Source organism: Macaca mulatta, chromosome 2 (genome assembly GCF_049350105.2).
Source record: "Macaca mulatta isolate MMU2019108-1 chromosome 2, T2T-MMU8v2.0, whole genome shotgun sequence".
In the NCBI taxonomy this organism is placed as follows: Eukaryota; Metazoa; Chordata; class Mammalia; order Primates; family Cercopithecidae; genus Macaca; species Macaca mulatta.
Window position 1 is genome coordinate 181,786,616 of NC_133407.1, and position 14,549 is coordinate 181,801,164.

At 40.5% G+C, this 14,549-nt stretch overlaps 1 protein-coding gene across 12 annotated transcripts in view; it reads right to left on the reverse strand.

The window, feature by feature from the left end:
• Window positions 1–1,125: 1,125 nt before the first annotated feature.
• Window positions 1,126–14,549, reverse strand: part of NXPE3 (neurexophilin and PC-esterase domain family member 3) — a 41,749-nt gene continuing 28,325 nt past the window's right edge. For 11 of the 12 annotated variants that reach the window (XM_077990417.1, XM_015128764.3, XM_077990421.1 and 8 more), the window contains 2 exons: window positions 7,248–7,454; window positions 1,126–2,560 (listed from right to left, as the gene is read on the reverse strand). In XM_077990417.1, coding sequence (XP_077846543.1) covers window positions 2,010–2,560; window positions 7,248–7,454 — 758 coding nt within the window. In that variant the 3' untranslated portion in view covers window positions 1,126–2,009. 12 annotated transcript variants of the gene reach the window in all.

Consider the following 14,549-nt stretch of genomic DNA (forward strand, 5'->3'; position numbering starts at 1 on the left):
TTTTTGGCAGAGATGGGGTTTCACCATGGTACTCAGGCTCAAGCCCCTTTCGGCCTCAAGCAACCCGCCCTCCTCAGCCGCCCAAGACTGTAATCCCTGCTGGGATTACAGGTGGGAGCCACCATGCCTGGCCTTAATTCTTTTATTATTTAACAAAATTTGTTAGAGATAAGATCTCCTGTCCATTGCCCAGGCGGGAGTGTAGTGGCGCAATCATAACACACTGCAGCCTTGAACTACTGGGCTCAATCAATCACCCTGCCTCAGCCTCCCTAGTAGCTGGGACTGTCCGCCCATGCCTGGATCATTTTTTATTTTTTGTAGAGACAAGATCTTACTATGTTGCCCAAGCTGGTCTCAAACTCCTGGCCTCAAGCAATCCTCCTGCCTGGCCTCCCAAAGTGCTGGGATTACAGGCTTGAGCTACCACACCCTGCCATGACTCTTAATTCTGCATTTTTGTCAGATATTACAAGTGATCCTTAGGTACTGTAAAGCCATTAAAATTAAATTATTTAAAATTAAACTATTTTAATATATTTTATTGCCTCATTAGACTCAGAAACAATTAAAAATCTTCTTTCCCCAAAAAATACTTTAAAAACTTGAAGGTGTTCCTCAAGGATAGGAAAGTAAGATCTGGGGCCCTCCTATTTTAAATTAAAAATGCAAATTATTTGACCCATTCTTCTAAGGGTATATATCGTTCATACTTCAAGCATCTGTCTTTCTCTTTAAGGCCTCCCTAGTTTCTTCATCTGTCTACTTAGGAGCAACTTAAACTAGACTATAATCTATCATAGCTCAAAAAGAAAAGAGTACTTACTAAATGATCCCAAATTAACTAAACTCATTTAAAATTAATAAGTCAAATAAAATTAATAATTCCATTCTTCTTAGCTAGGCAGTAGGAATAGCAGCTTCTTCCAAGCATGAGAGAATGGGTGTGCCTTTTATGCCCAAATCAAAAAATACCAAAAAAAAAAAAAACCTGTCATGAATTTTAATAGCTTATTAATTTCTAATTAGATTTTAACTTCTAATTGTGGTAAGTAGTTCAAAATAACAACAACAGCAACAACAACAACAAAAAAAAAACAAAAACAAAAAAAAAACACCTGAAACTGGTGGGAAAAACTTCCACAGCTTTATAATACAATAGCATTCTTTACACAAAAGTCAATTCTTAAAACCCTCAAATTTCAGATCATAAAAATAAATTTCCATTTACAGATTTCCCCCTTCCAGTTCCAAAAGTAGTTATTCTAGAGTAAGTATTCAACACATAAAATTTAGCTGAATCAAATAAAAATCACCAAATGCAAATGTCGATTCCAAAGCACAGATTTTATATATACTGCTTTCATAGTTCCCTTTTGCTCTTTTCTAGATAAAAGCAGGAAATTGTAAATATTCTCACTAAAAAACTCGAACCAAGCACACTGGCCTTTTCAAGTAATTCAGAAAAGGTAGATCATCAAGAGAAACTCCTGAGACACAGCAGTCTTCAGTGCATTCACAAGAGCCTCTGACTGTAAGCTTTCTCTAGTTAACCGCCAGAAGATGGACTACTTGTGCTATGCATGCAGATGCACTCCAATTCCTTTACCAGATAAGCTACAAACACTCTACTACCAACCAAACTTGTCCCTTCCATCAGAATATTTTTCATACTCTTTAGCAAAGTAATCAACCCTCCCAGGAGAAGCTAATTCAAATACACTCATTAGCGTCTTTGGTTATAAGAGCAATACAGTGTGTAGATGCTGTTAAGAGTTCTACCATGGCTAAGTCAAGATTAGATAAAATCCTATAGGTAGATATAAATGTAACCTGCATTTTCTAAGCTCCTTGTAAGTCATCATATAAAGTCCAGATCTTTTTGAAATTTTATGCCTATTAATGGCAGTCAGCTCTCACTGGGGCCACTTTCTGTAACTCAGGTCAATTGAGAAGGTCATTGAATATGATTCCTCCAGTCCCTTCCAAGACAGGCTAGGTCTCCCAGGCTAGGTCTCCAAGGGGCACACAAAGGACAAGAACATGTCCAGTTGGTTCTTCACAATAACTTCATCTGGATGCAGCTTGTGCGGTAGATAATGGGCCAGGGTCATCTCCCAGGCATCGACGAGATATACTCCAACCCCTGAGAACATCCTCCGAAGGATGGTGTCCAGCTGAAAGTTGTACCAGTCGCTGTTGAAAAGGCTCACCTCAGGTCCCAGCTCCTGGGCGTTGGCCGTCCGGATGACCACCACGGTCTTTGGGCTTCGATCGAGGAGCCGAACCACTGCTCGACGGATGTTCCTGAGCCGCCGGATGTACACTTCCAAAGGGAAGGTGCTGAAGTGAGACCATACAGCTATGGCAACCACTGTGTTCTTCCCTCCCACAATGCCATTCAGCTCATTCGCCACATAATGGAGCTCACTGCTAAAGACGGTTGTGAAGCGGATGGGTGGACCATGGCAGCGGTATTTGAGCAGGATGTTGTGCTTCTGGTCCACTGCAAGGAAGGGACCCACATTCTTGGGACTACCCAAGTTAAACTCCACTAAATCTGAAACAAGGAAAACTCAAGTTCATAAAAACCTTCAAACCACACACATATATTTTGATTATACCTTATTAAGTGGCTTTAAATAACAAGTTTTTTTTTAAGTACAACAAAAAGGTACAATATAAATGTAAAGGGAATACCTATTTCACTGAACTCTGCCCCCTTTTGTATCAATGGGCCTTTATTCTAAGACGTTTATTATTTAAATTATTACATAAACATAACATTCATTATAAATAACACCATCAGTGATAAGACTCTACATTACACCTGTCTATGCCTGAAAAACAAAATAACCCATTTTTCTCTAATTATTAGGCCAAGAAATGTTGCTATTTGCACTGATCATTGCAATTTTTTTAATCTATGTCTAAAAAGTTTCTGTTAACTTTTATTTTAGGTTTGGGGGTGTATGTAAAGGTTTGTTACATAGGAAAATCTGTCATATATTATTTCATCACCCAGGTTTTAAGCCCAGTACCCAATAGTTATCTTTTCTGCTCCTCTCCTTCCTCCCAACTCCTCGACTCAAGTAGACCCCAGTGTCTGTTGTTTCCTTCTTTGTGTTCATAAGTTCTTATCATTTAGTTCCCACTTGTAAGTGAGAACATGCCGTATTTGGTTTTCTGTTCCTGTGCTAGTTTGATAAAGATAATAGCCTCCAGCTCCATCCATGCTCCCACAAAAGACATGATCTTGTTTTTATTGCTGCATAGTATTCCACAGTATATATGTACCACATTTTCTTTATCCAGTCTGTCATTGATGGGCATTTAGGTTGATTCCATGTCTTTGTTACTGCGAACAGTGCTGCAATGAACATTTGCTTGCATGTGTCTTTATGGCAGAATGATTTATATTCCTCTGGGTATATACCCGGTAATGGGATTGCTGGGTCGAATGGTAGTTCTGCTTTTAGCTCTTTGAGGAATCGCCATACTGCTTTCCACAATGGTCGAACTAATTTACACTTCCACCAACAGTGTGAAAGTGTTACCTTTGCTCTGCAACCTCACCAGGATCTGTTATTTTTTGGCTTTTTAATAATAGCCATTCTGATTGGTGTGAGAACCACAATTTCATTGTGGTTTTGATTTGCATTTCTCTCATGATCAGTGATATTGAGCTTTTTCTTCATATGTTTGTTGGCTGTACGTATGTCTTCTTTTGAGAAGTGACTATTTATGATCATTTAATTTATAAAAATCAACTTGGCATTTACATTTTATTCTCCTAACAGATAAATATTATTTCTTTCAAGACAAGGGCTTTAACTTCTGTTTTATGAGCACATATTAGTAACCAAATACTTCTTTTGGGAAATTCTGTCATTTGTAACAACATGGATGAAACTAGAGGACATTATGCTAAGTGAAATAAGCCACACACAGATGTCTTTGATGTGGAACTTCATGCAGTATTTGCCTTATACTGACTTATATGTGGACGTAAAAAAAGTTGAAGTAGAGAGTAGAATAGTGGTTACCAGAGGCTGTTAGTGGGGTAGGTGCAATGGGGAAATGTTAATCAAGGTCTCAGAAGGAAAATGTTTTAGAGATCTATTGCACAACATGGTAACCATAATAAATAATAATGTACCGTATATTTCAAAACTGCTAAGAGATTTTAAATGTTCTCACTATAAAAAAGTAAGTATGTGAGGTGATGGATATGTTAATTTACTTGATATAATAATTCCAGTATATATATATCACATTGTACCCCATAAATATACCTATTTGCTGATTTAAAAAGAATGTTTTTAAAAATAAAATTAAAGCAAGTTCAAATGTAATTCTGAAAAGTGAAAACAAACACCTGTGGCTGGGCGCAGTGGCTCAAGCCTGTAATCCCAGCACTTTGGGAGGCCGAGACGGGTGGATCACGAGGTCAGGAGATCGAGACCATCCTGGCTAACACGGTGAAACCCCGTCTCTACTAAAAAATACAAAAAACTAGCCGGGCGAGGTGGCGGGCGCCTGTAGTCCCAGCTACTCGGGAGGCTGAGGCAGGAGAATGGTGTGAACCCGGGAGGCAGAGCTTGCAGTGAGCTCAGATCCGGCCATGGCACTCCAGCCTGGGCGACAGAGCGAGACTCCATCTCAAAAAAAAAAAAAAAAAAAAAAGAAAACAAACACCTGTTTATGCAATAAGCAAAAGAAAGAAGCAACCCTGTTTCTTTTGACTTTCAATTTTACCCTGTAGATGAAAAATCATGTTAATGTCCTATTGAAAAACTTCCGTCTCTATCATGAGAATAACACAGATAGCATCGCTTTTCTCCCTCTAAGTTGTATTTCAAGGCCCAGTTGCCTGGAGACATTCTGAAGGTCCCAGGAATCAGTGGGACTCCTTGTTATTCCAAAAAACTCTGTATAATTCATCACTTAGTATGTGCATTCATGAGGAAAGAAGATGTGTCTCATATCCCTAAATATTCCCTTAAGTGCCTTAAGTAAATGTTGACAATCCAATTCAACTGATATTTCCTAAGCACCTACTTAGTGCCCACTGCTATAGGTGCTACAAGCCAGCAATGCTCAGATGGATAAGCTATAGTCCTTGCCCTCAGGAAGTTCACGGTCAATTTTGAAGAAGTAACATCAGAACAGAATTGTCCTACAGGATGGACAAGGTGGCTCATGCTTGTAATCCCAGTACTTTGGGAGGTCAAGGCAGGCAGATCACTTGAGGTCAGGAGTTTGAGACCAGCCTGGCCAACAAGGTAAAACCCCGTCTCCACCAAAAATACAAAAATTAGCCAGCCGTGGTGGCGGGTGCCTGTAATCTCGGCTACTTGGGAGGCTGAGGCAGGAGAATCACATGAACCTGGGAGGCAGAGGTTTTAGTGAGTAGAGATCACACCACTACACTCCAGCCTGGGCGAGAGTGAGACTCCGTCTCAAAAAAAAAAAAAAAAAAAAAAAATATATATATATAGATACATATATATATATATATATATATAAAATTGTCATATATTCTTCTTAAGGGTTAAAGTAGGTTTCACTTTTTTCTCCTTGCATTTCCAGGCTTCTCTTCTAGATTTTCCTACCAAACTACTACTTAGCATTCAGCCCCATTTTAACTGAACAAAAAGCTCAAGCTACCACTTTCTTTTGATTAAGATCAAGCACTGACACAAGGCTTTATTTTTATCAGGTGAAGATATGTCTGTAAAGCATATGGTGGGAAGTGATCAAAATAGTCAGTGTGATCCTTGCTATCAAAGGAAATACCAAGCTACATCATTAGAATTTAAGAAGCAACTACAGACACCTAGAAAGGCCCCCGCTGGTCAGCATCACATCAAACCTTGTCTAGCATCATGCCATACAAAGTATTTCCCTTCTCCTAATGTATAACTTATACTTTATCAAACAAAGCTTAGTTATATCTGTCTCCATTTAAAAAACAAGCAAAACAAAAAGTGGAATTGACTTTACACTGTTGGGGACAATATCTACTTCCTCCTTTCCTTCTAAAAATTCAATTCAAAACTAAGTTGAGGCCAGGTGTGAGCCACCAGCACTTGGGGAGGTGGAGGCGGGCAGACTGCTTGAGCATGAGAATTCGAGACTAGCCTGAGCAACTCAGTGAGACCTTGTCTCTACAAAAAATACAAAAAATTAGTCGAGTGCAGTGGCTCACACCTGTGGTCCCAAACGCTTGGGAGGCTGAGGTGGGAGGATCACTTGAGCCCAGGAGGTTGAGGCTGCAGTGAGCCACGATGACACCATTGCACTCCACTCTGAGTGAGAGAGGGAGACCTCGATCAATCAATCAATAAATAAAACTAAGTTGACCTAACAAATAAAGAGCTGATAAAAAAAAAAACACAAACAACTCACAACAAACTATCAGGCTTTACTTTATTAAAAGCCTTGCCCACACACAGCCATTAAAAACAGTTCCCACAAAACCATTTATCAGCTCTCTAAATTGTAAGCAGGGTCTTTATTTCTGCTCCTTCAGGATCCCTCCTTCCTTACCTCATCCACACCCCTTCCAGAAAGAGAAGAATGCCCTTGTGAAGAAGGAGTGCGCCTCCAACCACTGGGGTTTGTTCTGAGTGTGGAGAATAGCCCCAGAGCCAAGCAGAGAAATCAAGAAGTTAAGAATGCTGGAACTTACCCAGGCTCCCTCAGGAGAAGCCAACTCCATTTCAGAGTCACACCAATGGTAGGCCCAATGGATGACACAGGGATGGCTTTGCTGCAAGGATGCAATATGGACCACCACAGGTCTGGCTGCTTCCTTCTACTTAAAGCTACTATAAACTTGGAGCTGGATGAGACAGAACTAGGGGAGAAGCAACTGGAAATGCCCACCTCTATTTACAACCCATAATATTAGAAGTGAAAGACACCTGTGAAGTGACATGGTCCAGCTGTCTCATCTCACACATGGAGAAATGAAACCCTAAAAAGTAAATGACTTGTCCAAAGTCATACAGCTCATCAGTGCCATAAACCTCAATGAGAACCCAGTGCTTCCATGAGTACAACACAACACAGCTATTGATGAGAAACTGTCACACCTCTCTCCAGGGTACGAGTACCTCTTTAGTCCTACAGAGAAATAAATGTTTCCTCACCTGATAACCTTTCTTCAGGCACCTGAGTGAGCCTGCTGATTTCAAAGCCGATGTGGGAAAGGGTTATGAAACAAAAGGTAAAGTACCAACCTGGAACAAACGTTGTAAGGTATTCAAACCATTGCCTGATGGTTGAGTCACCAAATAAATGCACCACTTTTCTTTGTAAGCACTCTGTAATGTTGTCAGGGTCATTAAACTGACGCATCTTAAACTTTCTGGGCCTCCACTGGTCTTTATAATAATACCCAGAAGGAAAAGTTGCTAAGCCTTGAGATAGTTCTAGATTGTTAGTCTCTGTAAAGAAAAATGAAAAACAAGTATTTTAATATTCTCATCCAACAATAGATGAAAAATGTCCCAAGAAACAATTATGCCCATGTATTTGTTAGCCTGATGGCATATGGGAAACATTTCCTGCTGTCAGATCTCAAATCCCAGACTTTTCTCCTCAGTAAAAAAAGGTTTTCTACAGCCATAAAAAAGAACGAGTTCATGTCCTTTGCAGGGACATGGATGAAGCTGCAAGTCATCATTCTCGGCAAACTAACACAGGAACAGAAAACCAAACAACTCATGTTCTCCCTCGTAAGCAAGAGCTGAACAAGAACACATGGACACAAGGAGGGGAACATCACATACTGGGGCCTGTCGGGGGGTGGGGGGCAAGGGGAGGGAGAGCATTAGGACAAATACAAGGCTTAAAACCTAGATGATGGGTTGACAGGTGCAGCAAACCACATGTATACCTATGTAACAAATCTGCACATTCTGCACATGTATCCCAGAACTTAAAGTAAAATTAAAAAAAAAAAAAGTTTTTCCTTTGTACAAAAATGGGAAGATCTGAAATGGGCATGATCATGTTGGTGGACGGAAAGGAAAGGAGGGACTTTCAGCATTCCCTCTACTTACATTTTTTTTGAGATGGAGTCTCACTCTTTTTGCCCAGGCTGGAGTGCAGTGGCACAATCTTGGCTCACTGCAACCTCCACCTCCTGGGTTCAAGCGATTCTCCTGCCTCAGCCTCCCAAGTAGCTGGGATTACAGGCATGCACTACTATGCCTAGCTAACTTTTGCTTTTTTTTTTTTTTTTTAGACAGAGTCTCACTCTGTCGCCAGGCTGAAGTGCAGTGGCGCAATCTCAGCTCACTGCAACCTCCACCTCCCGGGTTCAAGCAATTCTCCTGCCTCACCCTTCCAAGTAGCTGGGACTACAGGCATGCACCCAGCTAATTTTTGTATTTTTAGTAGAGACAGGGTTTCACCATGTTGGCCAGGATGGTCTTGAATTCTCTTGACCTCGTGATCCACCCGCCTCGGCCTCCCAAAGTGCTGGGATTACAGGTGTGAGCCACCGCGCCCAGCCAATTTTTGCACTTTTAGTAGAGACAGGGTTTCACCATGTTGCCCAGGCTGATCTCGAACTCCTGATCTCAAGTGATCTGCCTGCCTCGACCTCCCAAAGTGCTAGGATTACAGGCGTGAGCCACCATGCCCAGCCTGATTACAAATGTTTTTATCAAAGCCAAATATAAAGGAAGACAAAACCCAAGAAAATGTGTGGACATAAGCATTTATCCAGCATTCTCCCAGAACAGAACAGTTTCTCACCCACATGCCTGCAAGGCAAGTAACAACTTAGACTAATATTTTACACATATGGAGTGGTATTCACTCACTGTTTTCATCCCATTAAAAGCAAAATTACAATCCATGAATCCTACCTTCAAATTTTATTTTTAATTCCAAAAAAAATCACTTAATATGGAGAACAAACTAATGGCAGACAATCTAACGGATTATTCTCCATAATACAAAAGGTTCAGAAAGTCTTCATACATCATGAACAATGCTAAAAATACATCACCAATGTGTACTCCTGGTTGTAACCTAGCTACACATGATAACACAAGCAAAAGGACACCTTTCAGAGGGAGAGTCAACATCCTTCTGCCCTAACACCTCCTGTAGAAAATGCCACTGTGGAAACGACAAACGTTATATGCTTCAAAACAGATTGTAATGGCTAATATTTCTTGCAAGTTTACTCTGCATCAGACACTATTCTGAGCAAACATATTATCTCCTATTCTCACAGTAACTCTTTAAAGCAGCTACTATTGCTATCCCTGCCTTTCAGAACAGCTAAACAACTTGACCAGGGTCCCAGAGCTGAGCTAGTAAGCAGCAAAGTCAGCACCTGGCCCAAGCAGGTGAGCCCAAAGCCCACGATCTTAACCACTGTGTGCTAGGTTACTTCTCAAAGACAATGTTTATAGATGTTAGCCTTTTTTTTTTTCTTGAAGATATATATTTATTCATTTCTAACAATTATTCAAACCTACAATCTCTAAGAAACCACCAGTTTACATCATTTTCATACACAACCTTTATCATAATCCAGTCATTCTATAGTCACCTATTAAGCCACAATTTGGAATCTAAATGCTTACATAACTCAGAAATTTAATTGAGTCCCCTATTTGTAACTACTTTTAGTTTATTTGACTTGACATTATCTGTGTTACTCCAAATTATTTTGGTTTTTATCCCTCCAAAGAAGATGCTCTATTTGACAGTGCGTATCTAATCTTTTTTCTTCGGCATCTGCTAATTCTTTGCAGGTTCAGAGCCCAAGTATAAAAGGAAACTGAACGCTGATTTTAAAAAGCTTTATTTGGCCACTTTGGGAGGCCGAGGCAGGTGGATCACGAGGTCAGGAGATCGAGACCATCCTGGCTAACATGGTGAAACTCCGTCTCTACCAAAAATATAAAAACTTAGCCAGGCATGGTGGCAGGCGCTTGTAGTCCCAGCAGCTCGGGAGGCTGAGGCAGGAGAATGGCATGAACTGGGAGGCGGAGCTTGCAGTGAGCCAAGACCGTGCCACTGCACTCCAGCCTGGGCGACAGAGCAAGACTCCGTCTCAAAAAAAAAAAAAAAAAGAAAAGCTTTATTTGGCAAATGCGATTATCAAAGAAAAATTGGGGGGGGGGGGAGGGTAAATATTTCCTTGGCTTGTTCAGAAATAATTTCTCAACACGTTATCAAGTGTAGCTTTACCATGTTACTGCACCTTGTGCAAAGCTCCCTCATTATATCAGTACATCGAGTGGCATAGCTAGAAAGCTCCAGAGACGATACCTAGGGCCCACAGAAAACATTTACTAGAATAAGAATTAAAAGTAATTTTGATGTTACCATTTTTTACCACTGTTAATTCAGCAGACTCCGTTATTCTGTGTCAAATATGCGTTATAAAGGAAAGTATACCTCAGACAGGAAACAATTACCATTTCCATTCAAATGTCAATTATATTTACTACCAGAGCTAAGTCAAGGAAAGCAAATCAATGACTAAATCTGACATTAATTCTTTAAACATGCTGCATGTTACATGAGAAAAATCCTATTTTTTAAATGAAATGCACATACCTATGTTGCCCCCTAATGGTCAGTTGGGACAAAAACATTTCCTGACAATTTTAAGACGATTTTTAAGCAGTCTGTGGCTGTTTAAACGGTGTTTCTTGGAACTCAGAATGCATTTCATGTAAGATAGCTGAGATATGAAAGTCTCCTAAATAGATGATATAACCCCTAATTTACTATTCACATGGAATAAAAATAATGAAAACAAAAAAATAAAAATGAGCTATTATTCAACTTTCTGGTTATCCTGAAAATTGCTGGTGAAGAAAAAAGTTTAAACAGAGGTGGTTGTAAAAGCAGGTATGAAGACTTGGGCAAAACCAGAAGGGATATTTTTTATTATTTGAAAGTAACGTCCCTGTATCTCTAAAATGTCTTGGCTTCTCTTTAAAGCCCATGGTTTGCCTTTTCCTCAACAGGGTGTCATCTGTGTAATCCATTAGCCACAGGGAGGGCCAAAGATGGAACAAAACAAAGGAGAAAAAGGCATAGAGAAATTTCCCTAAATAATCCAGAAAGAGCTGGACAAAAGGAACACAACGTGAATGGAGGTGGAGCGGGGCGGGGAGGGCCGCGGGGTGAGCACGTGCAGCAAACCTGTCCCTTCATTTTATGGTATGGAATTGTCTGCAGAATTAAGAACAGTAAAAGGCAGGGCAACGGGGAGTACACAGTTTATAAGGGGAAAAAAGACAAGACAGAAGAAATGGGATCAACCAATTCCCTGCACCAGAGATTGCCATGAGCATAGGAAGCTTGGGATAAGGTCAGTAGGGAGGGATAGGATGAGGCAGGATGAGGAATGGGGACAGTGTGTATTGAACTGGTTAGAAACACTCTGCCAAGCGCTGGGAATATGAGAAGGGCCCAGCTACACAGCAATTGTAATGGCTTGAGTTTGAGTTTACGCCTTGAATTCCCCCTATGAAACCCTGGAAATTTACTTTTCTGTCCTATATATTTTACTACCCTAAAACCTCTGCATTTTACAGAGGAAAGCTAAGAATGTTACACAGATAGAAATTCTATGAATTCATAGACTGTTGAATGGGACCTCAGAGAGTAGCTAGTCCAAGTATCTTTTTTTTTTTTTTTTGAGATGGAGTCTTGCTCTGTCGCCCAGACTGGAGTGCAGTGGTGCGATCTCGGCTCACTGCAAGTTCCACCTCCTGGGTTCACACCATTCTCCTGCCTCAGCATCCCAAGTAGCTGGGACTACAGGCACCCGCCACCACGCCCAGCTAATTTTTTGTATTTTTAGTAGAGATGGGGTTTCACCATGTAGTCAGGATGGTCTCGATCCCCTGACCTCGTGATCCACCCGCCTCAGCCTCCCAAAATGCTGGGATTACAGGCGTGAGCCACCGCGCCTGGCCGTCCAAATATCTTTTAAAGATGAAGAAAGCAAGTAACAGAGTGACTTGACAAAGTTTCTCAGTGAGTATAGAGGCAGGTAGTGGTAGATGTGGTACCATTTACAAAGACAAATACATTTCACTGATATATTGAGGAGGCTTCCTTCCCTCAAATGATTTTTATATGCAGAACATGTGCCCTTTGATTTCCAGGTTAACTAAGTTAAAGACATTCTATATCAAATTCTTTTTTCCAGCAATTGGAAAGTAGTTGTTTTTAAAATAGCTTTGTCCCTTTGACATCTGCATCCAGTTAGTTAAATTTTAAAAAAATAAAATAGCTTTGTCACATTTGTTATAACATTTATCTGCCATTTTTTAGAAATCAATATCAGATGAGGTCTCATCCATAAAATGCCTAGTTTCATTTTTGCTGCATAACATGAAACACTATCATTGACTTCATGATCTGTATACTAGAAGGTTGATACATTTGACTACTGTACACCGGGCACAGTGGCTCATACCTGTAATACCCAACACTTTGGGAGGCCAAGGCAGGCGGATTACTTGAGGTCAAGAGTTCCAGACCAGCCTGGCCAACATGCAAAACGACATCTTTACTAAAAATACAAAAATTAGCCAGGCATGGTGGCATTGTGCCTGTAATCGTAGCTACTTGGGAAGCTGAGGCAGGAGAATTGCTTGAACCCGGGAGGCAGAGGTTTTAATGAGCCAAGATCACACTACTACACTCCAGCCTGCGTGACAGAGCGAGACACCTTCTCAAAAAAAACAAAAAAAGTAACTACTGCAGGCAAACCAAAGCATCAAGACATCATTGGCCATACCTCCTAAACATGGTTAAGGGTCAGTAGGGAAAATGCTAGATGAAGAGTCACAGGACCTAGTCTAAGTCTGTCTCCACATCTCCAAACTCTGAGACTTCAGAAATCATTTAAACTTTCATCTTATTCCCTAACTACATCCTCAAAGTCTAGCCTAACAGAGAAGGAATCAAAATGATAACACAATAAGTGAAATCTCTGGATTCCGGTTACATCATCCATAAAATGGGTCAACTACTAGTAATTTTGAAGGGTTACTGTGAAAATTCAATACTGTAATAGTGTGAATAGTAAAGCGCATGCTAGAGTCCTGGAAACATCCTGTGTGTTCTAAACGTTCAATAACTTGGTCTAGATGGTAGTTATTTTATTAGTTTTCTATTGCTGTGTAACACATCACCACAAACTTACTGGCTTAAAAACAAGGGACATTTACTAACCCGCAGATCTGCAGGTCAGGAGTTTGAGACATAGCATAACTGTGTTCTCTCCTCAGTCTCACAGGCTGAAATCAGGATGTTATCAGGGCTGTGTTCTCTGAGAAGAGCCTTCAGAAAGGTCATTCAAGGCCAGGCGCGTGGCTCACATCTGTAATCCCAGCACTTTAGGAGGCCGAGGCGGGCAGATTGCTTGAGCTCAGGAGTTCGAGACCAGCCTGGCCAACATACTGAAACCCCATCTCTACTCAAAATAGAAAAATTAGCCAGGAGTGGTGACACACACCTGTAATCCCAGGTACTTGGGAGGCCGAGGCACAAGAATCGCTTGAACACAGGAGGCGGAGATTTGCAGTGAGCCAGGACTGCACCACTGCACTCCAGCCTAGGCGACAGAGCAAGACTCTGTCTCAAAAACAAACAAAAAACAAACAAACAAAAACAGTTCATTGAAGTTACTGGCAGAACTCAGTTACTTGTGGTTTTAAGACCCATTTCCTTGATGGTTATCAGCCAGGAGATGCCCTCCAGCTCCTAGAAGTTGCCTATATTCCTAGCCATGTGGCCCCCTTCATCTTTAAAACCAGCAACAAATAATCTCCCTCACATGGAATCCTTCTTTCTTCAGGAAGAACATGGCCCCTGTTAAGGGCTTATCTGATCTAAGGTCAGGTCTACCTAGGATAATGTCACTCTCTTAAAGTCAACTTTGTCATATAACATAATCAAATCACAGGAATGATACACCATCATATTTACACGTCCCTCCCACACTTAAGAGGAAGGAGATTATGTAAGAGTATAGATCACTGAAAGTCCTCTTAGTATTCAACCTACCACAGCTACAAAGATAACACACAAATGTAAAATTTCATTGTTCTTATCTATACTGTTGCTATTAGATCGAGTCTTATCCTAAACTCTCAGTAAGTTCCCCCCAAAAATATAACCTCAAGTTGTTGATGAGGTTAGAATCTGTCAAGGTTCCTGAGCCACTTAGCTGTGATAATCTGGGGACCACATTACAGGTACTAATGAAAACTCAGCAGTAATTCTGGCACTAGGAAAATCTGACATAAACCAGATGCTTGCCCTTAATAAGGTAGTCAACTAGAATTACAAACTGTTTTCCCTTGCTTTTGACTGGAATTATGACCACAAGTAGCAGTAGCACTGGCAATCTCAAGCAACCTAAATGTGAATCTTAACAATAATTTTACCTTGTAAGAATATTAATTAGCTAATACATAAATACAATTTCATAGGGGAAAAAAACTTCAAAATATAGAATTCATAAGTGAAATAAAAGTACAAAT